At 40.1% G+C, this 27829-nt stretch overlaps 1 protein-coding gene across 2 annotated transcripts in view; it reads right to left on the bottom strand.

Annotated features, from left to right (window-relative positions):
• Positions 1-27829, bottom strand: part of NELL2 (neural EGFL like 2) — a 108113-nt gene that overhangs the window by 39275 nt on the left and 41009 nt on the right. For both annotated transcript variants that reach the window (XM_053404684.1, XM_053404683.1), the window contains exons 10-13: positions 21152-21243; positions 18906-19008; positions 13642-13770; positions 8713-8838 (exon numbers count right to left, since the gene is read on the bottom strand). In XM_053404684.1, the coding sequence (XP_053260659.1) occupies positions 8713-8838; positions 13642-13770; positions 18906-19008; positions 21152-21243 (450 nt within the window). The remainder of the gene's footprint in view (positions 1-8712; positions 8839-13641; positions 13771-18905; positions 19009-21151; positions 21244-27829) is intronic.

A 27829-nucleotide genomic window follows, 5' to 3' on the forward strand; every position in this document is an offset into this window, starting at 1 on the left:
GTATATTTCGATGCTTACATGAAGAAATAATTAGCTTTATCACTGAGTGATCATATGGATTCCTGAAGGCATTGTCTAAATTTAAAGCAAAGATCACGTTTAAATTAAAGCTGCTTAAAACGTAATGCTTGTTGACAGCCTATTTGGATCACATAATGATATAGAGCACATAATAATGCTGCAAAGTTAATGAAGTGGTTGCGTTTCCATTAAATGTCTAATACAAACTGCACTCTGCATTTGCTTTACAGCATGCGCTTTGAATGATGCACCTAATGTGCTTTCCACATCGCTTCTGAGAAAGCTGTTCAGATGACCAAGGACATTATTTCCAAACAAAGATTGTATATATTGGTAAAATCTGATCCTGAAATTTACTGGACCAAGAGCTTAGCATACAGATATCCAATCTTGCACCCTCTGAACATATTTCGCCAACAAATGGCAGGCCAAATGGGGATGCCAGGCATGCCAAATTTGTCCTGTGAGACAGAGGTTACTCACCACTGCTTTAGGTAAACCCTTTTCCTGCTTCAATCCTCCCTATACTCAGTTGCCTCTAAAGCACATTTATTTTCTTTCTTTTTTCAGAACTAATCAGGAACTCTCAGTAAAGAGGCTCTTTGCCATTGCCTCTCTAAGGAACACAAGACTGTATCTCTATTTCAAAAGCATATTTTGGTGAATTCAAAAGGAACCCAGGGGCAATCAGATGTGGAAAGGGGAGTTCACCTTGGGGTCAGATAACCAGCCACTATTTTTGACAGGTGGAAAGGTTACCTTTACAAGCTAACTCCCTGTTGCTCAGCGTCTATAAGCCTTGCCTGTGACTGTGAACTTAAGAACCACCCTACTGGATCAAAGCAAAGGTCATTTATAGTCCAACATCTTGTTCTCACAGTGGATAACCAGATGTCAATGGGAGGCTTGCAAGCTAGACCTGAGTGCAACAGCACTTTCACCACTTGTGGTTCCCAGTAATTGCTCTTCAGAGGCATACTGCCTCCAACAGTGGAGATACAACATAGTCAGCAGGGCCAGAAGGCATTCATAGCCCTATACACTGTAAATTGGCCTAATCTTTTAAAGCATGGATAGGCAAACTAAGGCCCGGGGGCCAGATCCAGCCCAATCGCCTTCTAAATCTGGCCCGTGGACAGTCCGGGAATCAGCATGTTTTTACATGAGTAGAATGTGTCCCTTTTTAAAAAATGCATCTCTGGCTTATTTGTGGGGCCTGCCTGATGTTTTTACATGAGTAGAATGTGTGCTTTTATTTAAAATGCATCTCTGGGTTATTTGTGGGGCATAGGAATTCGTTCCCTTCCCCCCAAAAAAATATAGTCCGGCCCCCCACAAGGTCTGAGGGACACTGGACCGGCCCCCTGCTGAAAAAAATTGCTGACCCCTGTTTTAAAGCCATCCAATTAATTTTATTACTCCAATTTATTGCCTGCCCTTACTCTAAGGTCCCAGGACAGGTTACAACAATTTAAACACCGTGTTAATATTAAAAACGGTTTAAAACAATTAAATTTTCAAAAACAAATAAGTGCACTACAGCTTGTGGGGCAGCATTCCATAGTTTATATTAACACCCACATGAAATGTTTTATTTTTATTTATTGAATTTGTACACAGCCCTATACCTGCAAGTCTCAGGGCGGTTACAACATAAAATCATAATATAAAAACACAAAATACATAATAAAAACAAAAACAACACAATAACCCCCACTCTCCCCAACACAGGGCAATCAGCCAAAGGCCTGGCTAAAGAGGAACATTTCTGCCTGGTTCCTAAAGATATATAATGAAGGCGCCAGGCGAACCTCCCTGGGGAGAACATTCCACAAGCGGGGAGGTATTATTGCAATAAAGACGTTGAACCTAAAGTAATGCAACATTCTGGCATCTTTATAAAATGAATCTAATTTTATTCAAAAAGGAAGGCGGAAGTGTGAGAATACTTATTTTTCACATTTATCTAATTCCTTAGTCTCAGAATTATTGTCAGTCCAGTAACTGTATCAATTACATCGTTAATAGAGGAACAAGCTGCAGAGTACAACAGTGGCAACCTCTGGCAAGTACTCCTTTGAAAGTCGAGGAGTGGTATCATTCCTTTTCAGTTTTCCATAAACATATGTGCAGATCAATATTTTGCTTGAGAAGAACTGCTTTAAGGAACTCATACTCATCTGTAACCAAGGCCTAAATACACAAAATGATATATTTGCTCTTCTTCATTGATTATTTTTACATTCCATTTTTCTTCCAAGGGAGCAGGCAGAATGCTGTGCATGGCTTAGGTGACGAATCAGAAAAAAATCACACCTAAAACCAACTACTGGCTATTCAAGCGAGAAGTAAGAATAAAACCAGAATTAATTTGATTTTGCAGATATTACGCCATGCACTTTCTGTTACCTTCATAGATGTTTTAAAAGAGCATAAATCAAAAACATCAGCAGCATTAAGTGTGTTTTTCATTTTAGGTTTGCATTGCTTTGGAGAATCGGTATTTTAGGATTTAAAGTTTTTTACAAATTGATTCAGTATCCATTACATTGACTTTGGCAAAGCAATACTGGCTTTGGTTGTCATTGAATTACACTTTTATAACAACACTTCAAAGAAATAAAACTGCAAGACATTTGCAATAATTTGCAGGTTTGGATTTGCATATATGTTCATTAAGAGCAAGCAAGCTATTTCCACAAATTATTTCTAAATCAGGTTTACTGACTATCTCTCAGATAAATTTCAGGGGACAGAAGGTGGCACTTGGGGGGGGGACTGTCGTCGCGCCACTCCTTGGTGTGTAGAGTGCCGCAGGGTGCGATACTCTCCCCGATGCTTTTCAACATCTTTATGTGCCCCCTCGCCCAGCTTGTCTGGAGTTTTGGGTTGGGCTGCCATCAGTATGCTGATGACACCCAACTCTATCTGTTGATGGACGGCCATCCTGACTCGGCCCCAGACACACTGATCAGATGTTTGGAAGCTGTGGCCATATGGTTACGTGGGAGCCGGTTGAAGTTAAATCCTTCGAAGACAGAGGTCCTTTGGCTGGTTCAGGATGATATGGGATTGGGGGGGCAACTCCCATCTCTTGCGGGGGCGCAATTAGTGCTAGCACCGTCCGTTAAGAGTTTGGGTGTAATCTTCGACACCTGTTTATAAGCTTTAGTTTCCATTCCCAGAATATTCTGCAAGTTTCCATTAATTATTGTGTAGGCCTCACTAGCAACCTGTAGCAAGATCTGTTTGATACTTTGAAGACCTGATGAGCCATGGATATCTGCAATCAATCTTCCAGAAAGCCAGTAGCTCCCTAAATCCTACACTATCACAATGTTTTTAATATGTAGGTAGATATAAGTAATTAAATAAATATGTAGGTAGGTAGATATAAGTAATTAAATATGTATGTAACTTTGGCTAAATCAGATCCCAAATTAATTTTCCTGAAATTAATTCTTCTCAGTCCAGGTATTATTTAATATGACATTTCAACAAAATCACTGGCCAAAACAATAAGCAATATTTTATTAACATACACATTGATTAAGAGATGAAAAGCATGAATAAAAATACATATCTAAGAGGAAAGTCGTTTTTCCAAGGAATCAATCCAATTAATTTGAGATCTACCTATCTATACAATGTCAGATGTTCTTAGCATTTATCTTCATTACTAAACTGTGTGAGATTTTCTAAAACCCTGAAGATCAAAGGGGGGAAAGCATGTTGCAGCTGGTAGGTTCATTGCTCAGTGGACTGAAACACAGCAAATGACACAATTACCTGCTGTAATTACTGTTACTGACAATATATTTTCCCCTGGTGATCACTTTATGAGACTCTGCTTCTTATCTTGTCAGTGCAATCCTAACCTCAACGTGCTTGTAATATCGTTATGCGGATACTGATTTCCTGAAATCCCATTAATTAAAGACCAATACTGATGAAAGCCGTGTAAATTCACTGCTTTTTAAACAAACAAATTCCTATCATTTTAACATCAATTTGCAAGCTAATTAGCTATCTTCTATTTTCATCTGACATGTCATTGGGGTTATGAACACAAACAATACAAAGACTTTACATGTGAATGAATGGTAAAGACCAAAAAAAAAATTAGCTAAACAAATGTTTATGTATAAGAAAAAATCCTGTTTAAATATGATCTCTCCATCGAGGTCAAACCATTGTTCATTGTCTCATCATGCTTTCTTAGCTTAGCGCTATTGAATTCAGACAAAATTCTATATATTTATACCAGGAATGGAGAATCTCTGGCCTTCAGATATTGTTGGACTACAACTCCCATCATTCCTGACTATTCGCCATGTTGGCTAAGGCTGATGTGAGTTGGAATCTAACAAAATCTGGAATGTACGTATGTTCAAAGTACTTTAGACTGAATCCACACATGCACAAAAAATATTCAAAACAAATTTATCCTCAGAGAGCCAGTGTGTGTTGTGGGGGTTACAGTTTTTAACTAGGACTTGAGAGGCCAGGGTTCAAATCCCCCCCTCAGCCATGAAGTTCTTTGGGTGACTTTTGGCCAGTCACATACCTTCCAACATCCCATTGATCAATTGAGACACTCATAATTTTTTGGTCCTCAGCTCTCGTGGAGCCAGCTGATTTGTGCCAAAGTGTAAGACCAAAAACAAGTGTCTTTTGGTCCAGTGCTCTGGTGCAAACCAGCTGACTCGTGCCAGACCACTGGACCAAAAAAACCACCCAGGACATTCCAGGATGTCCCACTCAAAGTAGGATGGTTGAGGGGTATGCAGTTACTGATTTTCTCAGGCTTGCATATAGGGATGTAAGGATAAAAGGATGGGTATTCAAACCCTGTATTCCACCTTGAGCTCCCCAGAGGAATGGCAGGATGTAAAGTATAGTAAGTAAACAAATGGCCACAGATTTTATCTGCCTACAGCTCCACTGGGTTTCTCCTGCCTTCACAGCCTTAGACAGCAGCCCCAGAGCAATATCTATTCCAACTTTGTGCTATCTCTCATCTCAGTCCAGATGGACCTCCATTATACCTTCCTATTTTCTGATGATAGTGTCAGATTTTACGTTTTATGTGTTATGACACATTTCTACACAAAAGGGTACCGGTATCTGAGGGAATCTTTGGAGCATCCTACAGCTTAAGTAGATCACAGTGACTTGTTTTTCTTGCATACATGTCCAAAAGCCCATCTGTTGTGATAGCTAGGAAGTACAAACTTCAGCAGCTCCACTAGTGTGGATATGTAGTCCCAGTCTTGCCACTATCCTGCCTTACTTGTAAACAGTAGGGACACCCAAATGGGCTGCTGCTGATTAACAGGAATGTGTCACCATCATGATCATTGGATTACAATGCTTGAGATGACACACACACACCATTTTTAAATGAACATGAAACCATAATGAAATTAGTAAGGGGTTTTATAGCAGCAGAATGTGAAGTAGCATTTGAAGTGTCAGATGAGCACATTTGCCAGAAACTCAGAATAAATTACCAGGCAACTAGTGATCTTTGTTGGCATTTAAAACAGACATTAAGAGATGTCAGAGATAATGAGGCCATATTGTTTAAACGCTGCATTGTTTAACATTAACTGTATGCGCAAACACACTCAATATGAGTTTGAAGAGTCACTTTGCAATTTTATTCTAAAGGACAAAAAAATAAAAATAAAAATCCCACTTCTAACAAATGAAAGCAGTCTGTGTAACAATATATTAACCAAAGAACTGAAGAACTTATCATACTTTTGTATGCAGCCCCACAACCAAGGGGCTCCCATGCAAAACAAACTGATTCTAAGAATCCGGGTGGCTGCTGAGTAAAAGTACTCATTCAAAAACACCAACCATAAGTTCAGCAGTTTGTGCTAAAGGCTCTCTCTCCACACAAACACACACACATATGTAAATTGTGAGAATTATTACTCCCTTGCAGGTCAACAATACCATTTTTAAAGAATACATTCAACAGTTAGTAATCTAAACAATGTCTCAGTCCTGTATCTTAAAAGTGTATCATTGCACTGGCCAAAGCGTATTATTCTTGCCCTTTTCATTCCTGTTCTCCACAATTTATGCAAGCGCCCACACGGAAAATCTGCTTTTTAAAAAATTGCCTGCTTTGCTCAAAGCTCTACTCTCCCACTTATTATTATTATTATTTGCCTCACTGGGGGACAGCTGGTTTCTACAGCTCTCACCTTCCCTATTGTGTGCAGATTTATAGGGTGTTCCTTCATTTGGCAAGTACCAGACAGAAGCCCTTAGAGACCTAAACTTGCATTAAAGCTGGCTGTGGCAGTGAACAAGACGGCATCTGGGTTCCAGAACAGCTTGATTAATAGGTATAGGGGCAAAGAGAGCAGGTGTGTTAACAAGACAAAGAAAGAAACAGGTCCCGTTATAATTGGATGCTATAAACAGCTGCTCCCAGCTGCATTTGGGCTTGGGAAGAAAAAATGAAATTAGGAAACATTGGTTTTTTAAAAAAAATTAAAGGTTTGGGTTTCATAAAAAAAATGGAAGTATGAAAAAAAACCCTCTTTTGTTTTCCATTAATAATGCTAGTAGATTTAACAAAGATTCTATGTTCAGGATTTCACAAGTATAGCATGCTGACTTTTGCAGCTTTTCTGTAGCATAGCAACAAGCTTGGGACCAAGCTAAAAGGCCACCTCTGCAACTGCTCCTGTTCTCAGCTATGAAGAACTGTGCATCTGGTTTGACATCATTCACTTTAATATGTTGATGAGGAAGAAGTATATTTATGTAACATTTTTGCAAATGCCACTTTGATGCATTCTGCAAAACATAAGGTCAAAGGCATTCGGTACTCTCAAATGGAACTGCTCTTCCTTTTCAGTAATCATTGTAAACACGGATCGTGGTTGTATTTGTAAATGCTCTCAGTCGTCATTAAGCAAATTGCAGCATAATAGCTGCTTAAAAACTTCTCTTATAATTTAATCTCTTCACAGCCATAACAGTTTTATTGTTGTGTTACCAAGATTTATAGTTTATATGAAAATAACTTGCAGTTCGTAACCAAATTTATATTTCAGTTTGAGTTAAGGAACTTCTAATGAGTTCCAACAAACTAACATTTCAAATGTTGTATTATTTTCATTTCAAGTCACTTATTCAATTCAGCTTATAATTGCTTCTAGGCAGTTTAAAGGAAACAAGTATAGGGTTCAATTTATTGATGGTTTGTGAAACCAGTAAATGAGTTATATATATTATTAGCTTTCCACAGATCAAGCAACATATAATATCACAGAAACATATATCTATGCAATTAAAAGCAAGTATGCAAATAATTTACTAATTGATCTCACGATCTGCACAACTGTAGTCTATATGGAACACCACTGTGCCCCTCAGGGCACACCTATAAAGGACTCAGAATGGTGGTATGAAATGATGACATCATCACACATGCATGATATACAATCTGGTATAACCCAGATAAGGCTATAGTATGCGCATATTCTAGGGCTGTGCACTGGATTTGTTACATCCCATACTAAACAGGGAGGGTGGGATACAGGCTTCACCAGGGTTAGGTGGGAACAGCCCTGGATCACCCCACATCAGGCTGCCTGGAGAAACCTGGGGCTGTCAGAAGGAGGGCCATCAGTGAGAAAAAGGAGAGGAAGACAGATTCTGTGTATTCTCTCACAGGGAAAGCAGACCCTAAGCAGGATTGAATTATCTGCTCACCAGTTGGTGAGTGGAGGACTCAATCCTGCTGGTTGCAGGAATCTGCCTTGCCAGCATGTTTGCACAGAGAATGTGCTGGGGAGGCAGCACACAGCAGGATTGACCCCTCCTACTTCCAGTGTGGTCAGAGTAAGAGGAATAAGATGCAGTGTTTCCTTCTGCCTCCCCCCCCTCCCAATTAAAAACCTAATTAAACATTCGCCCTGCCACCAAATTGATTTGGGGCTAGATTCACAGTAGCTGTCGCTTAGGAAACTTTTTAAACGAACTAACTTTCTTGCTTCCTTTCCAGTGCAGTCCTAAACCCCACTAGATGGGGTTAGGATAAACTGGAACTGGCCCTCCACTAAGCTGCACTCTGTAGAGGACTGTACTGCACCCAACAAGGCAGAAAGCTACCACCAGGGTGCAAGGATCCCTTGCACCCTTCACAAGGAGCTGCACTGGCATCCTCTGTCCCTTGTTAGAGGAGCCTACAGTACATGTATTGCCCAGCCACCCAGAGCAGTGGAGGAAAGAGTTTGAGAAGCACACAAACAGGCAGATGGGCTCATAGCCACTCCAAGCCAGAGCTAAGAGGCACAATTTTTGCATTCCCCTAGCCAGGGGCCAACCTAGCCAACCCCTAGGTACACCCCGGCTACCGGTTGTTCTCCTCAAAACAGGATGTCTTGGGGCAAGGGAGGCACTGGTGACTTTGAATCTGAAAGCCGTTCGGGCTTTTCAGCTGTGCCAGCCTGGGGGTGTTGCAGCAAAACAAGAAGACAAAAGAGTTCCCACCTTCTGATGTGGCCAGGCCAAACGGCAGGATTTGTGATATGACAGCCATGACACCGCTCCATTCTGCCACTTCCCATTCAGGAATTAAAAGTGCTGTTATCCATAAGCAAAGCAGCGTTTTCAAAACATTGGAAATATGGAGACTTTTCACTGACTGCTGTCTCTTACCTGTACATGAGTAATCATCAATCCTGATGTAACCTGTTTTGCAGATGCACATGAATGATCCTGGTGTGTTTACACACATGGTATTTTCCCGACAGTAATGCCTTCCTTCAGCACATTCATCAGCATCTGTGGACAGAGCAACGAGGCCAATTGAACAAGTACTGCTGGGGTTTCCTTTTGTTTACACAGGCTAGAAAGCAGCTTGCACACTGGAGCGTTTGCCTCTGCCTTTTACATTACTCATAGGATCAGGTTGCAAAAACCCAAATCACCAGTTGTGATGCATTGATTCATAGATGCAGCCAGCTTTACCTTTCGCAAAAGCTTTAAAAAATTGTTTTATAATTATGAACATAAAGGAGGAAAACATATCTAAATGCCTTCAGCTATTACTAACAGTAACAATGACATTTAATACAACTATTTTTATATTTATTGCTGTTTTAGTGTCATTTACATATAGGTTTCTATGCACACACATTAGATCGGTAGACTTTAAAAAGTTTAATTGGCAGATTAATCAAGCAAAGCATCAGTTGATTAATCTGGAGGAAACAGAAATGAAAATTAAGCACATATTTACATGTTGAAACTATTGTATAGTTTAAATTAGAAGATAAAAACTAAAGCATCAAAGATGGTCTTCTAACACTACTTCATACTTCATAATGAAAAGTATTCATTAAGGCAAGATCCATTAAATCTCATGTGTAAATAATGGTTGGTCCCCCCCCTTAATACATACTCACTGTGGACTTTTGTTGTGTTCTACTCTTACAAGGGTCTCCTGTCTCAGGCTCTTATGCCAGGGGTTGGAACCTTATTCTGCCTAAGTGGCACATTCCGGGATGGGCAACCTTCTAGGGGGTCACATGGTCTCCCAGGACCAGAAGAGGTATGAAGAGGGTGGAGCAGAGACAGATGCATCAACAGAATCTCAGATTACCTTGGGAGAACCCGGAGGAAGAGGAGGAGGCTTAGGCAACTGTGGGAAGGCAGGGACCTTCAGTCCTCACAACTGCCTCACTGGGGCAAGACCTATCAGGAAGAGTTTCTGTGCTCACTAGGCCTGACCTCTTGAGCTGTTTGCTTCTTTGAATAAAGAGTTGTGATGTCATGTGAGTTATTACTGATCTGCTCCTGTTACTTGCCCCTGATATCTACAAACACACACACATCTCCATACTCCGCCTTGGCAAGCAAGATACATTATCACAATTCAAGGACACATACTGGCTAGATAAAAGCATTCCAAGAGTGTTTGTAGCAGGACCAGCGAAAGTACAAAGCAGCAGAAGAAAACCTGCTTGCTGAGTGATTTCATCCATTCACATGATATCAAGCATCCTTTCTGTTCTAGTGGCTGCAACACACAGGGCACTAATGGTTATTGTTCTCTGGGACTCTCTCTGATCAATTGGAGATACCTCAATATAAACGCACAGTGGTACCTCGGGTTACATATGCTTCAGGTTGCATACGCTTCAGTTTACAGACTCCGCTAACCCAGAAATATCACCTCGGGTTAAGAACTTTGCTTCAGGATGAGAACAGAAATTGCATGGTGGCGGCAGCAGGAGGCCCCTTTAGCTAAAGTGGTGCTTCAGGTTAAGAACAGTTTCAGGTTAAGAACGGACCTTAGGAACGAATTAAGTACGTAACCAGAGGTACCACTGTAAACTGATACACAACTTGCTACTTCTTTCTTCATATCTTCAGCAGCTGACCTTTCCAAAATGCCAAGCTTTGAAGAAATACATGCTCAGTGAGACAGCCATGGTTATTTTGAACTGTGTCTATGTCCCAGGAGGCAGCTCTCCTCTCAACTAGGTGTAGCATAGGAACACAGGGCTGGGATTTTGGAAACTGAACTGTGCTGTAGCAAATTGTGCACCAGCTTTCAGACTGTGCAGGCATCTATTAGAACCCCTGGCATCACCAACCGTAGCAAGATGCAGGAATCTTTAAATCAATCAGGAATCACAAACTAATATTGAGTGTGAGCTCCTTAGAACTGCTTTTTGTGAAGTAGTACAATTCCCCACCCAGCCTTTAAAATAAAATAAAATCCAGCCATCTATTTATTTCAGCTAGTAAATAAGACTTGACCCAATTTTGGAAGATATGGGCAGAAATTTACCACCGGTTGAATGTCCTCATTAAATTTTAAAAGATAACTCTGCACAGCAGTCAACTGAAAATGAGGTTTATTCTGTCAGAAATATGTACTCAGAATCACCATAAACCTTTAAAAAGACATCAGTAAAACAATCACACTGCCTCCCATTATAAAGGACAAATTTGTCAAGACATACTGTACTACATAGAACAAATGGGGTTTCAAACAGCATAGAGATTGCCTTCCGGGGTGACACCTTGGCCCCTAGAGTTGGCGCACCTGAAATTAATGGCTCAATTCCCATGCAGTGGAGTTTCTATCTATTTTATTTTTAATTAAGACATAACATTTTGAATATCTAAAACAAGCTACTATAGCAACAGTTCTGAAAATGTTTTTCCCCCCTTTGTACAAATTAACAATTGCTTGATGGCACTGTACGTAAAGGGATTTAGATTCACCTTCTTATGATCTGTAGTATGAGAAAGCAAGAGATTGTGCCAGATTACAAGTAGCTGTTAAAAAATGGAAGGGGCAAATTTATTCACAGCACCTAATTAGCCAAGGAGGCAGGTGAATACAGATGTTGCCTTAGAAGATATGACAGCTAACAGCAAGAAAAACAGAAGTGGGCATTTAATAACAAGGAGCTCTCAACAAGGTAATCAGAAGTAGGGATGCAGTAGAAATTTGGTTCAATTTATATTTAATTGAACAGAAACATAGCTATCCTCTGACATTCACAGTTCTCCAAATTTTGAAACGAAATACCCCAGCCAAAGAAATTGCACAAAAGTACATAGGTCAGGGGAAAGTTTCCACAAAAATGGGTAATTAGTGAAAATAACATAAAAAAATGTACACTATTAGGAGAAATTGCTTGCAAAAATGTGTATAATATGTAATGCATATAATATGTAACATCGCATATTGAAATGTGTATTAGCAGAAATGTACATTAAAATAATGAACAGAAAATACTGAAAAGAAAGAAATATGAAAATATACACTGAAAATATAAGAAACTGGGGGAAATCAAAATTGCCCAATTTGTCCATTCTGTTCAGAAACTAGAGCTAATGAAAGTTAAGGCAGTAAATATCACTTATTATACCAACTTCAAATCATCCAGATTTACTGGGAGAAATTCCCACTTAAAGAAATAAGACATGCTCCTATGCAAATATCCTTAGCATCATGTGCTGATTTTTGGAGATTTTGTTATGCAATCCTTTTTTAAAAAGCCAACAAGCATTTCAAAACCATGACTAAATTATCAACTCTACAGGTGATACAAGTCTTGCCACTGTTTTCACTGGCATGTTTGATTTACCTCTCATCTCTCACTGAATCTTTAGAAAATGCTTCATTAGTGGAAAAATAGGTTTACCATTTGCCTTCATGGCTGGCATCAAGCACATTCCTTCTATTATTATTAACAATCTCAACAGCCACAAACAATTATAACTGCATAATATAGACCACACGCAGTACAGCCCTATGTATCTCTACTCAGAAGTGAACTTCAGCTTTATAGTGCAGAAAGCATTTTGACAGTGACTACAACTGCAGCCTCTGGGTATGAGGAACCCTTTGGCAATCCAGATGTTGCAGAACAGCAGCTTCCATCAGTGCCAACAAGCAAGGCCAATGACCATGGATTAAGGGTGTTCAACAACATGGGGGGGGGGCAAAGGTTTTCTACAACCGCCACAAAAAACACCCAACCTATTCCAGGATTGCAATGATAAAAGCCAATAATTATTTTATTTGTCCTGAAAAGTAAAACCAATTATTTTGTTCATGCTTAGCTACATTTTAATACAGATCTTGCAAAATAAAGCTTTCAAATGCAATTATTTTCCAGCTTCACCTGACAAAGTAATTGCTTACAGACTTGTAATTAATAGAGAAGGAAATATTTAGTTACATGCTGTTCTACTTCAGCATGCCCTGCCAGGAGGAAATGGTGGTGGGAAAGGAAGATAATGGATATCTCTCATAATTGCAATGCCTTGGCATTTTTCTATTTCAGAGTATTCAGGTGGCCAAACATAGCAATAATGTTTCTCCATATGATAGCCAAGTATATGAGAGGTGGTTCGTAGAAGCACCTACACATCCTCCATATTCAATACTTGCTGACTCATAGCTGAACTCATTCCATCAAAAGGCATCAGGCAATAACCAGAATGCCTTAGAATGCATGTCATCTGGCCTTGATCACAAACTGGCCTGGAACTTTGAAGAAACTGTAAAAGCAACAATGTGCTTTCCAGCACATCAGCCTGTAGTTGGCAAATGAGAACCACCATCTTTTCCCCCCTTATGGGAACAATGCTACATCTTTTAGATGGGATATTCGTTATTAAAATGATGCTTACCACAAGATATTTAAATCTATCTCCTGTTGCTTACTTTATACAACCTTTAAGGTAACATAAATATACCTGGGGATTAATTAAGAGGTGTAACAACTCAGGAGTTATATTAAAATGACACATTCAAAGTTTAGCTTATCTGAGTGAGATCTGAATGGGGGAAAGTATAAACTATAGTAATATATTAATTTCCAAATCAAGAATTCAGTTGTATTAACATATTACTTTGACGCAGATCAGATTATTATTTTTTTGAAAGGGAGAACCTTAATTGGAGAGATAATTACTTCAGCTGATTAATATGCTTTAAATTAAGTCCCCTGAATTTAATGAGCCCATCACTTTGACAAGTTGTGAATTAATACATACTTTTTGCAGTAATCCACACTAATTATTATACCTGAAACAGATTTATTTACAAAGAATTACCTTCACAGTATGCATTGTCCTCTCGGAGAGCTCGGAATCCATCCCGGCAGCTACAGACAGCCCTGTCTTCAAGGTTCCTGCAGAAAGAATTCTCCAAGCACTTGTGTCCTTCAGAGCAAAAGTCGTGGCCTAAAAGTAAGTAAAAATGATGCTTAGAAATGCTAAACAACTGAAGTAGGCTATTCAGTTCCTTCTGAAGTCAGCAGCACAATTCCAACTAATTTTAACCTTTTAGGATTGAAGCTTACGTATATCCATTCATTGTCTTTCTTGGGCCACATGGCCATTTCTGTATTTGCATGTCGAGACGCCGCAGCCACCCCCTCGTTGGAAATAACTGACACAAGGACACGGATATTAGGTTTATGTTATTGGGCAAATTTTGGCCACAACTTTATTGAATTACAGAATGTGAGCGGTATTGGCTTAGGCATTGATTGGACCCAACTATATCTGACTCCTCCCCATGTGCAGGAAGTTCGGTAAGGGTAAACCACTGGTAGGAGGAGCCCTGTCGATGCGAACCAACTCAAGCTCCCCCTGGTGTTCCCATCGGGGTCGTGTCAAGGCCCTAGCCCCCCAGCCGGACTTCGGACAAGATCAGCACCCCCGGATTCCTTTAACAGAATACCCTTAAGCATGGAGGGGCAGGTGATGGCCACATCTCCCCTCCCCCACACAAGGTCAAACAATGCCTAACCGCAACCCTAACAAAGTTGTGACGATTGCTACGAGGTAGGCGAAAACCAAGTGGACAGTGCCAATTTGCCAAGTGGAAAAAATTCCTACCAGGCCCCTTGGACAACCAAGGCGACCAACCGAGGTCCATAGCAAGGCCAGTGCCTAACCTGCGAAATAGGGAGGAAGGGCGGGTGATTGAGGAAGCGAGCCAAAGAGGAAGTCCTCTGGCTCGCTCCTCGGTTTAAACTGTCCCAGCCACACGCCCCCGACCAGCGGATTGGCTGGCCGGGATCTGACGTGGTCGGGATCCCCAGGCAATGGGAGACAAAGTCCCCCGCATCCCGGTGGGGAGTGGGTGGCCACACAGTCCACCACAACTCCTCCCCACTAGCAAGTGGAGCAGATTTTAAAAAAGACTTCTCAAATATATATTCGGTAGTGGCTGCCAGGGCAGGGCAGTATTACTCACTTGGCTTTCTAATGGCATTCACTGCTGCTGCGTACTGAGAGTGGAAGAGAGGCAGCAGGCAGCTTGGTGTGGTGCAGATGAAGCTGAACCATTCCACACCATACCAAACTCCCCACTGCCTCCAGTTCCTCTCACTTTCCCTCTTGGTACCTGGCAGCAACACATAGCACTGAGAAGCCAAGTGAGCAACAATACCCCACCAGCTGAATTTTGCTCTTGATACTTTGAGCCTAGCACCTCATTAGCAGGACCGGTGAGTAGTTTCTTCCTCAACAAGCATTATAGTTTGCAACCTCTATCATTTTCAAGTACTTAGGAGCAGTGTTTGCCAACATGGGGCCCTCCAGGTTTTCTGGACCACAACTCCCATTAGCCCCAGCTAACAGAGCACTGAGACCTGCAGGTATAGGGCGGTATACAAATTTAATAAATAATAATAATGGTCCAAAACTACACAGGTTGGCAAAGGCTAACTTGATTATGATTATCAAAACACTGGAACTGGTGGTTGCCACTGTGAGAACTAAACCAAGGCTTCTAAAGCTCAAGAGGAAAATTTATGTTCAATTGACCCAGATCAATGCTATCATCATTATAATCTAAAAGGTAAAAAAGGTAAAGGACTCCTGGGCAGTTAGGTCCAGTCAAAGGCAACTATGGGGTTGCGGCACTTATTTCAGGCCAAGGTAGCCAGTGTTTGTCCACAGACAACTTTCCAGGACATGTGGCCAGCATGACTAAGCCACTTCTGGTGCGACAGAACATCATGACAGAAACCAGAGTGCATGGAAACTCTGTTTACCTTCCTGTCGCAGCAGTACCTATTTATCTTCTTGCACTGGCCTGCTTTCGAACTGTTAAGTTGGCAGGAGTTGGGACAGAGCAATGGGAGCTCACTCCATCATGCGGATTCAAACCGCTGACCTTCTGATCTGCAAGCCCAAGAGGCTCAGTGGTTTAGACTACAGCACCATCCGTGTCAGGTATATAATCTAGTTAAATAGCATAGGTGAATTCAACTATCTGTCTTTAATTAACAGTTACCACCTCTTGACAATGGCCAACGCTAAAGAGAAATGTAATAGTTCTAGTGTTTTGAAGTGCAAGGCACCAGTTTTAAGCCTTATCCAGCCATAAATCTCCGAGGGCATTCATGGGCAAGTCACTATGGGCAAATGCAGAAAACATTTATGGGTAGTATGCATGTGATGTCACCTGTAACATCCTTCTAAGTGGTACATTCTCTTTCCTCCCACCTCTTACATTCCTGGATTTCTCATTGTGTTCAAATGTTCAGTAAAATGGTCCTCAACACTTGGAAGGATGTGACAGCCATGGTCAGTGCAAGTGATTCACAAGCAGAAATTGTCAGCTGCCATTGTGGGACAATAACACTGCTTACCAGAAATGACTCGGAAGCTGTATGTTGTCTGCCCAGCCACCTCCTGTGCTCCTCAGCAGGGGTAGCCAGCTAATTAGTAGTTAATTCTGAAGCAAGAATGTCTACTAAGAGCCATTCTTTGTTCCCAATCTGTATGTCACCCTCAGCATTTATGGCTTTTCTATTTGCTTATGAATAGCAGTATTTGGTCCTATGGCAGCCTTTGTCCTGTTCTGTCTTCCCTCACAAAGGAGCCCTAGTTAAGGACAAAGTATTAGCCTTAGGCTAGACTTTTCCTGGCTTCTATCAGTTTGTGTCAGAACCTGAGCATCACAGGAGATGGCGGTTACATTTTCATTATTGATCAATATGCTCCTTGTGGCTATGCGGCACTATAAGAGAGCAAGTACATGAGATTAATTATATACTAATTTAGGCTTTCAGAGATAAGATCTGTAGGCAGCTCCTGACAGGCAAATTCAAGCTGCCCCACACACAGACATGGGAATGTTCTGATAACAAGCATGAAACCTGCCAATTACACTTCTCAAGCCTGTGTGGTCTCCATGAATAATCAAGAAATATCATAATGAACATATCCCTCAGAGCCATTTAAATAATTTAAATCCATCCATGAAAATGTCCTTTTGAGTTTATTTCAATAGATAGGATAGCCAAGATCTTATCCAGTTTCTGTCATATTCTTTCATTTAATTTTTATGTCTGATTTCACTAATTACATACTTGGTGCCTGGATAACCCAGGAACCGAATGTGGCTTTCTTTTTTGAAACACAGGTATATGGTGAAACCCAGGAGACTGGGAACTTGTTTCATATTTGCAATGGTTTATCTATTAGAAAAACCAGAAGTGTGTGTGTGAGAGAGGGGGGGGGGAGATGCAACTGTTCACAGCTTTGAAGGAACCAATATCGCCCTGGATGAGAACAGCAGACAAGAAAACCCCAGAGAATACCTTTATCTTTTACCCTGCATTGCAAATCAGGGCACACACCATCTGTTCAAAGTGCCATGTGATAAATGTGAGACTATAATCCTCCGTATTCCTTTAACTCTCCTTTAACTCTACGTAGTGAACAACATTAAAGTGGGAATTCGGTGTTCTATCAGCAAACCAAACCATGTTAACTGATAAAGCAACTACAGCTATTATGAAGTACACACAATCAGCCACGATCACAGCCCAGCAGGAACAGCATGGAAGCGATCCATATGTTCCCTACTATTTAGGTGACTGCAACAGTCCTGCTTCTAGCAGCTGGAACATGGAAGGATGCCATTTTCAGCAATCCCGCCTCCCTCCTGAAGCCCCCCCCCTCTAAATCTGCCCCAGTGTCCCACACACATAGGGGGTTGGAGAGTGCTGCAGGAGTGGGGGGGGGGGGAATGCCACAAATTGCTTTCTTCCCCTTCCATCCTCAGACAGTCACCGGCTGATACTTTTCAAAGGGATTTTTTCAAAATCTAACCTATGTTAGTATACTGAGGCAGCAGAACAGGTATTGCGGCACCTTGAAGATTCATAGATCTATTGTGGCTTAAATGTTTGCTCGTTTTATCAGATACATGAGAAGTTTTTCATTTTCCAGCATTCCCACGGTCACCATGCTCAAAGCAGTTGTGGCGGCAAGCAGCTGCTGCAGCTGCTCAGGAACTGTAGAGGCCTGAGAAGTGACTTCCATGTGCAGAGGCATGCAACACTGATACTAGGAGTGGGTGGGAGGGCTATTTAAGCCCACCTCATTCTTCTGGCATCCTCTTCTACCTATTCTCCCACCCTATAGACAGTGCAGGCATTGGCTAGTTGTTTTTGGGGCGCTGAGGGTGGATTTTTTGCCAGTGAGCGGATTGGCCTTGCTGGGCTGCTTGTTTTGCCTGCTCTGTACTGATGTGGTAGCCTGGAACTTAAAGGGGGGATGGTCTTTAAAGAGGTTACTTGACCACATTATAAGGTAGGGATGCGGGTGGCGCTGTGGGTTAAACCACAGAGCCTAGGGCTTGCCGATCAGAAGGTCGGCGGTTCGAATCCCCACGACGGGGTGAGCTCCCATTGCTCGGTCCCTGCTCCTGCCAACCTAGCAGTTCAAAAGCACATCAAAGTGCAAGTAGATAAATAGGTACCACTCCAGCAGGAAGGTAAACGGTGTTTCCGTGTGCTGCTCTGGTTCACCAGAAGCAGCTTAGTCCTGCTGGCCACATGACCCGGAAGCTGTATGCCTGCATCCTCGGCCAATAAAGCAAGATGAGCACTGCGACCCCAGAGTCGTCCGCGACTGGACCTAATGGTCAGGGGTCCCTTTACCTTTACCTTTATAAGGTAGGTGCAGGTAGTTATGACACAGTTTAGGTTTGGCATCTTTAAGGGTAAGTGGCGTAGTCCTAATGTGGGGCTCAGCGGCATGGTTAGGCAGCACCTTCGGTACCAACAAGTAACATCTGCCTAGAGTTGCTGGGGCCCCAAAGATGGGATGGATCAGGTAGGCCTTTTTACTCACTTGAGAGGGTGATGCTTGAGAGAGAAAGTAGAGGAACCATTCACAGGTTGGCTCAGCCACATTCTATTAATTAGATCCCACACCTTGGTTTCCACGTGGAGATCGGTTTTGGGTTAAATGAATAAATATATAAATGTGCCCCAGTTCACTCAGTCTATGTATCTCAGCTGTTCATTTCCCCGCGTGGTTGCACGAGTAGATTCTTTCATTTGCCTTACCTTTACAAACTTTACAGCAGCTGTTAGATAAGGAGATTTGCTGAGATTCTGGACAGTTCAAGGCGGGACAATCTGACTTCACTATACGCTGCATTTTGTAGTCCTATTGGGGGGGAACGATCATTATGTACTTTAAAAAAAAACAAAATTAAGTGCATATGCAGATTTAAAGCATGCAATAAAAATGCAACTAGAAAGTGTAAGTTACTCAACAGCCAGGTTTTTTTGTCATCATCCAACTTCATAACAAAATCCATAGGCGCAAAACCATAGAGACGCAATGAATCAAAATGTTTAATTAAAATACTAAGAATAGTTTCCCTTCTACCCCAAATTGCTGTAATTTTCCTAAAATGTTTTCAAAAAGTTTTTTTTTAAAGGACAGATGCTTTCATTGATATGGATTACTAGCAGGTTGCTACAGATAGAAGAAACTCAAAACTCATTTTTCTTTCAGAGTTCCTTTCTCACAACAATCCAGAAGCTTAAATAAGCTGATCTCAGTTTTATCAATATTCTTTTTTTTCTCTCTACAAAAGTCAATAGCCATATGTCAGGAAAGTATTGTTTGGAGGAAGAAACTTTGTATAAAATTCAGGTTTAAAGTAAAAGCAAAAGCACTAACAAAATCCCACATTGCTCAACCTTTCAATAATTATGATGAAACAATATTACAAAGTTAGTGAAATATTGTACACAATGTGACTAGGGTGGTGCAGAGCTTATTAGTTAGTTATAATTATAAAGAAGTGAATTTTATATATAAGGATCAGGTCCAAAATGTGAGAACTTCCTGGTTATTCTGTTCATTTCTACCAATGATGAGGGAAATGGCAGAGTGGAAGGTGCAGGCTTGAAACTTGCTCTCAATTTTCAAATGACTGGCAGAATCCGGGACCAGGGAGAAGAACTGATGGAACAGGACTGGAAAAAGTTTAAGGACTATTTACAAAAATACTGCAAAATGTTTGAGTGTTAATATGATGTGGGAAGTGAAGGTAACAGGGTTTGTGTGATTTGGTTAAATGTGAACGAAAAGAAGAATGTTAAAAAGGACAAGGGGTTAATGAACAGAACATTATTATGTCATAGTATATAAGATGAGGTATGGGCTAAAACAATTGGAAAACTGGGACATAATATTTAGAAGAATATAAAACTAAGTATGGTTTAAATAAGGTTTTGAACTTGCTGAACCTGATTGGAATAAAGAGGAACACAAAAAAGGGGGATGTGAGGAGGTCAAGACAGAGGGGTATGGAATTTTATAAATTTAAGAAAGTGGATTTTTCTTTTTTCTTCTTTCCTATTTTTCTTTTCTTTTTTTGCTATATATCTTTGTTTCTTTTGTTGTTTCTGTTTTTTATGTGAACTTCATTTATGGTAATGATATATTTGAAATGATGAATCTTTTGATTTGTAAAACCTTAATAAACATTTATTTAAAAAAAAAAAGAAACTTGCTCTCAATTTTCTCCTCAGATAACAGAAATCAAAACAAAACAGGACCGTATCCAACATCATCTGTCTGCTAGTGTATGGGCCAGGGGTTGGCAACCTAAGGCCCATGGACCACAAGCAGCCCATGGGAGTTGTTTATCTGGCCCATGGACCCCCACTGCCTGCTCAGTCAGCTCCCGTGCGCTGCGCTAAACCGGCGCAGAGCAGAGCGGGGACTGCCTCCTGCAGCTCTGGCCAGCTTCCCATTGGCTGCAGGAGCTTCCTGCAGCCAATGGGAAGCTGCACACACATCCTCTGTGCCAGAAGGAGCACTGGAAATAGCATTTGCGCAAGCACACACTCCAGCCCACCGCAGCGTCTCCAGGACCATGAACTGGCCCAAGCCACAAAAACTTTGCCGACCCTTGGTATGGGCTATCCTGCTGTGTCAGATGAGTTTTAATAATAATGTTCAACAAAAAAAATCCTATGCAACAGCTGCAATGGCAAAAACTGTTTGTGCAACTGTTGTGCAATATATTGTGCAGCGACATTACCAGCAACCTTATGCATTCTCTTGTTCAATAACACCCCACTTTTCCAAAACATTTGTCTTGCAAAACAAGCATACTACTAAGGGACTTAAACTTACATAGAACCCCATTTTTAAATATATATATATTCAGTTAAGATTGGTATAAAAACTGGCAAAACACATCAAAGCCACTGCTACCATATTTTTTGTCAGGTTTAACTATGGGTAAGGGCACATTACAAGGAAGAGAATAAGCTAACAGTGATCTTACCTTGCATTCAAACAGAACGCAATCCCCTGAGTTTGAACGTACGGTTTCTCTTTCACCTTCAAAGTATGTTTTGCCTTCAAACACACATATCGCTGCAGAATTGAAAACAGTACAAAACTTTGGTTTAATTTAGGTACACAAGTTTTAACATTAAATACCCTGAGTATATTTCATATTTAAGACACTGGCAGAGCATGCGAGATCATGTAAGCTTAGACATAATGTAATGGCCACTTAGAAACATAGGTACTGTAAATTAGATAGAAAAGTGACCGGTTGTGGGATAACTGGCTTCAAGGTCAGAGCATGAATGGGATGCTTTAGAGGTGGACTTCCTATCTGTCTTCATGTGCCTCCTCCACGAGAAGTCCAGAGGGTAGCAAGACAAGAAAGGGCCTTGTCTGTGGTGGCTCCCTGTTTGGGGAATGCTCTCCCCAGGGAGGCCCACCTTGTGCCTTCTTTACATATCTTTAGGTACCAGGTGAAAATGATTTCCTTCAACCAGGCCCTCGGCTGATTTTATGGCTTTTAAAAATGTGTTTGTGGGTTATTGGTCTGCTTCTCGTTTTCATTTTATTGTGTATTATGTGTTCTCATTTTGTATTTTTCAGTTGTGAACTGCCCTGCAATCTTCAGGTGAAGGACAGTATACAAATTTAATACATACTAATAATAAAGCCAAATCCCAAGACCTTTGAGAACTTCAGTCTTTTCTTGAAAAAGAAATGAAATAGTGGTAATGTTGTTGTTGAAGTTTTAAGCATTTTGGGGTTTTGTTAAAATAAAAAATCTTATGAATCCCAGGTAAGTAACAGAGACTACCAGCATAGATGGAAAGGAGCAGGCAAGTATAGTATTCTTGTATTTTCTACTACATGTATGCCAACATAATATGTGATTGTCTATGGTGACATGTGATTGTCTGTGGTTGCATATTTCTTTTGGGGGACTGTCTATGTGTTCACATGCATCCATATGCTTAGAAGGTCTGTTCAGATAATTTGTACATGGAGAAATCTAGTACAGTATAAGCAACATCCCTCTCCTGTTCAGTGTGCCATTACTGGAACCATCTATGCATAGCTGTCAACTTTTCCCTTTTCTTGCGAAGAATCCTATTCAGAATAACGGAATTTCCCTTTTAAAAAGGGAAACGTTGACAGCTATGCATCTATGCCAAGTGATGGATTACACTAAGTTCCATTTCCAATTCAAGCAAGATGTGGAATGCTCTATTCAACATTCCCGACTTGTAGTAGCTATATCCTTTTAAAGAGTATATATATATATATATATATATATATATATATATATATATATATTCTGCCTCTTAACTGCAAATTTCACAAGCCTGGATGTATCAGTTTCCTGTGCCAACAGGATTTTGTTGTGTATTTTGACCTTGGAAATAAGGGTGAAAGGCAGGTCATCTTGAACTGAAGTATGTAAGTGCAATGTCCAGTGAAGATTTCATTTATGCCTGTCGGCATCCCTCCTAGGAATGTGAATGTGTTTATTCTGTCACTGATAACTCCCTATTGGGCTGTTTTATCTTCATTCATCTTAACGTCTGTTCCAGAAATATCACAGAAATAACAGGACAGTGGGCTTTTCTTAAATGTAGCCACTGAGTGAGAGATAGCCCATTTGCAATGTCATTTTAGTCAAGAGAAAATTGGTTTACTGTCCTTGAAATGCCTCACCTAAAATTATTTGATCTGAAAGATCCAAATGACCAGCTATGTTTTTTGAGGGCCACCAGATACACTATTTTCAGCTGTGGAGCTATCTTAACTGAGCATAGCATGTTGATCTACTTTAAGCACACCATACACCGTTTCCCAAGAGTAGGTCCTGCTGAACTCAGTGAAGCTTATTTCTGAGTATACATATTTGGGATTGCATAACAAATCTGGATCCAACCCATTGTTTATATTTTTCAGCGATAAATCTATGTTCAGATCGCATTAAACCGTGGCACTAATCAGTGAGGAATGTTTTAGTGAATCAAAGTGTTTTTGACTAATGATTCTAGCCAAATTAATTATCAAATCATTGCAACCTTATTAGGCATAGTTTGTACAGTGAATATATGCTGAAATGCCCAGATTGCACTACCATGCCCTTCAAAAACAACCTGATAGTTATATATTGTATTGAATACAGTACTGCATTTCTGTTTCCTTATTTCCATTGTTGAGTATTTAAACAGCTTCTGCTCACTGCAGCTCTCTATATTAGATGGATGTACTTGGAACAGGCATGTCTTGATTATGTCAATTCCAAGCACTTGACCTGTACAACATTCACAGCATATGAATAACCCTATGACCTCTCTCCTATCTGCATGATAGATATGTGAAATCTCAGGTGGTGTGTGATCCATATGGAGGGGAGAGGCAACATGAAGAACAAGTATAATTATTACAACAATCTGTTACTGCCTAGTTCCACTGATATTCAGCTGAACAGGATTAGCCACCCTACTGGTGAAAAGGTCTAGCATAACTCATTTTCTTGAATTTTCTTAAAAGTGACCATGACAGCTTGATGCTCTAAAGCACTGCACTGGATCAACCCTAATTCTCTTCAGTGGCACAAGGCTTGCCCTAGTGCTTTGAGGAGAAAACTGTGAGTGACAGCTCCTAGCTGCAGGCTTGCTTCCAGAAATTTCACTTCCAAAATCTCCCAACAGATATTTGCTGAAGGCTCTTCCCTGGGGAATTTTGTAGATAGTAGGTAAGCAAAAAGAGTTTGATATCCAAACACCTTATAGACACACAGGTTTTTCTAGTAATAAGATACAGTTTCTATAAACTTGTTGAAGTGATATACATCCACTTAATTAGATAAGCATTCCATTAAAGCTATAAATGAAAATATATTTGCTTACGTCAAACCTCACCTGCTTAGCTGGTTTGTGGTTTACAAACCTATACTGAAATAGGCCAATGGCCCATCTAGCTTTGTGTTCAGAGACTCAATAGGGTTCCAGATTGAAGCCTTTTCCAGCATTACCTTGAAAATTAAACCAACAGAGCTAAGCATGTGCCCTATAGCTATGCAAATAGTATTTGTCAATTAGCCTTGTGCACTCTGTTGGGGTTAGATTGAATATACTGTATATTGTTCTTAGAATATTATATAGCATAATATTCAGGGTACTCAGAATATAATAAAACACTTAAGGAATTGCTCACTAGCCAATATTTTTAGTCTCAAACGCGTTGCCATAACAATTACATCATTTTTTAAAATATATAAAAACAATAACACCTGTTTTAAAAGCTGTTTGCAAAGGGGAAAACTTTGGTTTATAAATGGGTTTTTGTGGGGTGTTGTTTTTTTTTTGTTGCTATCTATACTTAGCATGCAGTGAGATTATCTTTATACATTGTTCTTTAATTAGAACACCAGTTTCTATTGACATTCACATTTAAACACCATTTAGGGCAAGGAATTTCTGTGGCATGTCAAGAAAAATAATAATTATGGGGTATTTTCAGGCAGCCCTTTCCCAAGCTTTCCTAATGTTACACAAGCATTAGTCCCAATCTAGCACATAACTTGTCACAGGGAGATTGACTCAACTGTCACTTAAATAATAATATTAAGGAAGAACAGATCTAAAGAGGGTGCTGAGGAAGACAAATGATAATGAATTCCATCAGCAAAGACGATAGCCTTGTGGATAATTGCTAGGTTTCCCCCTTCTCTGTTACAAAAACTTTGCATGAACAATCCAGCATCTGCCTGGAACACTCAGCTTCCAAGCAGGTAACCTAATATTTCCTATTGACATAGCAGATATCTGTGACTTCTAAGTAGGAGAGGCAAGCTCCACCATCTAATTGACATCCATGCTGTGGCCCCAGGACTTTATCAGCTCCCAGTAACACCCAGTCCTCTATTATTTATTGCACTATTAGGGCTTTTTCATCCTAACATTTCTATTTTTAATATACTTATTTGGTATAATTGCTGACAGCAATGCCAAGTTTTGTTGGCTACCTTGAGTATCCCTATGGGAAAGCAGACTACCAACACAAGCCATCAAAGGGTTTAGAAAGTATTGTGGGTTAAACATGGGGAGTGTGCTACTCCCCATATCAGTTAGGACACCAACCGACAAAATTATGCCTCCTGTCATTCATGCAACCACATTCCACGCATAAAATTTCTGCACCACATAGCAGTTCCGTGCTGGGGAAGGAAGGAGAAAGTATTTTCTTAATAAGTAAATATTAAGAGTCACATTCAATGGTTGTGCAACCAGAACGCAATTCATGCAACTCAACTTTCTCTTCCCCTCTATATTGCCCTTAAAAAACAAAATCCTTGCAAGAGGGTTGAGTGGCCCTGAAAAGTAATGTCTGTGTTATGTAGGGCTGCGGTACAAGGAAAGAAGCAGGCACAGAGATTTTGCTTCAGCAGAGCTAACCCTCTAGGTGGGATTCCCCCCCCCCCCAGATACACTGGGTTACAAAGAAGCTGACACGACCTCTCGGTACGACTCTACAATGCGAGCACTTAAAAAATGCATTCTCTGAAACATAACTGCCAAATTACATTTTGATCCCCCACACTGACTGAGCTACTGCTGTGTGTTTATTGGATGACAAAACAATTGCCTGAAAAGATGTAGCAATGGCTAAATCTATAAACTCACTTCGGAAAAGAAATTTTTACAGTTCCAAGAATGAATTAAAAATGTTTGTTCAAAGGGAAAGGGACTACAGCTTGAAACTGTAACTAACTGGTGATTTCCTACATGAGGCATAGTACATAATAATCCATATCTATTTTAGAAACATAGCTTGAGAATTAGTAGTGTCTACCAACGTATTTTTAAAGGTGGTGATTATATAGGGTGAATCACTGCCATTTATCACTGCCTATCTACAGAGAGTCCAACCGTCCACTTACTATGGTAAGTGGAAAAAACAGATGCTGCAAACTGCAAACCAGAAAAAAATGTGTTTTTTCTCAGAACAATGTAAGGTGCCCTTTACAGCTGCAATGGAAAAACCATCATGCTTGAGAAACTAATTTGCTTCACGAATCCTACCATTTATAGTATATGTAGGTTTAAACAAAAACATGCAATTGTCAATGACAGTTTTGAGCTAATGTTCTCTAAAAACAAAAAAGTTTGTGTAAGCTGGTATAGGAAATACCAGCAAAGCCCCATGCAAGAATTTATGCTTCTTCATGGCACTTTTGAGTGTGTGGTTTTTTAAAATTATTATTATTATTATTATTATTATTATTATTATTATTATTAATTATTATTTGCATGTGTGCAGAAGGAATCCTGTCCCTTACACAGAAGAGTTCTTCACATGTTACCATTTGTGGAGTTCCAAATTTCCTTAGAGTTTGGGGGATGGGGTGGGGCAGATACCTTCCAGTAAATAATGATCAGAAGAATCACTAAACTGTTGTATAGAACATAGAACAGGGCCAGCTTTATCTCGTTCCCTTCCTAATAACTATATATTTGTCTTGAAAGCTCAACAAAATGGTAATAGAAAGTGTAAAATATCCCTTCCCTCCCAAAGAGTCATCTGCTATCCAGCTGGAAGGATCCTGACAGGGGCTTTTCATTATTGGATTTTGATTTCACTTGTAAGTCACTCTGAATGATTAGTATATTGTCTACCTTTTACAGCCAGTCACAGCATTTCTGGGTTTGGTCTATGCAGCAGCTTTAGTTATATGAACTCCCTACACGAATATGAATAAATGTTTGCTGGGGAATACTGAAATAGCTGCATATCTGTGCTTGCATGTCTGGGGGTGTGTCTGGGGGGGTTAGGACTGTAAACTAACCTGCATTAAGAATACAGCATTAGAGCATTGCTAAAATGACATTTCCCAGTCAATATGAAAACTCTGTCCCTTAAAACATCTTAAACGTTGTTATGCACAGGAAACAAAATTACAGTAATAATTAGCTGAAGGGAGTTTTGTATTCTGCAAACTCCCTGGTGAGGGTGAAATGAAGAGGAAAAGAGCTAAACATCTAGACATAAAATAAATTATAAATTCTTTAAAAGGAGAAAACAAAGAAAAACCCCTAAAGCACATTTGCTGTATGATGATATTTTTAATTCTCCCCTGGCAAAATAATGCAAATATTATGATCCTTTAACTCCTTAAAGAAGACAAGTTTCATATATGTGTGCTACATTGTCTTAATGAATTCATATTTCCTTAAACATTGTATTTTATTATTTATACCTTAGGCAGCAAAACAGAATAACTCTAAGTTATTTAATTAGCATTATAAGATCTTTTCTGTATGTTCACACAATTTCCCATACTGACAACGCTATTTGCTGTAGATACCAGAACCAGTACACAAAGGCAAATACTTTAAGAATGGATTGAAAATTTCGATACATTCAAACAAAAATAGAAGAAGAAGGAAAAGGAGGAGGAGGAGGAGGAGGAGGAGAAGTTGTTATTATTTGTACCTCGCCCATCTGGCTAGATTTCCCCATCCACTCTGGGCGGCTTCCAACCAAGATTAAAAATACATTAAAATGTATTTTTGATGTATTTTTGAACCATCTTATCCAATTCCTACCTGTTTCTCAAGAATACCAAGACTTAGCTGAAGCCAAAGTGGTACACCAATCCTAACTCCCTACTGGGCCATCTGCATCCCACTTG

The sequence above is a fragment of the Podarcis raffonei genome, chromosome 10, assembly GCF_027172205.1.
Source record: "Podarcis raffonei isolate rPodRaf1 chromosome 10, rPodRaf1.pri, whole genome shotgun sequence".
Taxonomy (NCBI): domain Eukaryota; kingdom Metazoa; phylum Chordata; class Lepidosauria; order Squamata; family Lacertidae; genus Podarcis; species Podarcis raffonei.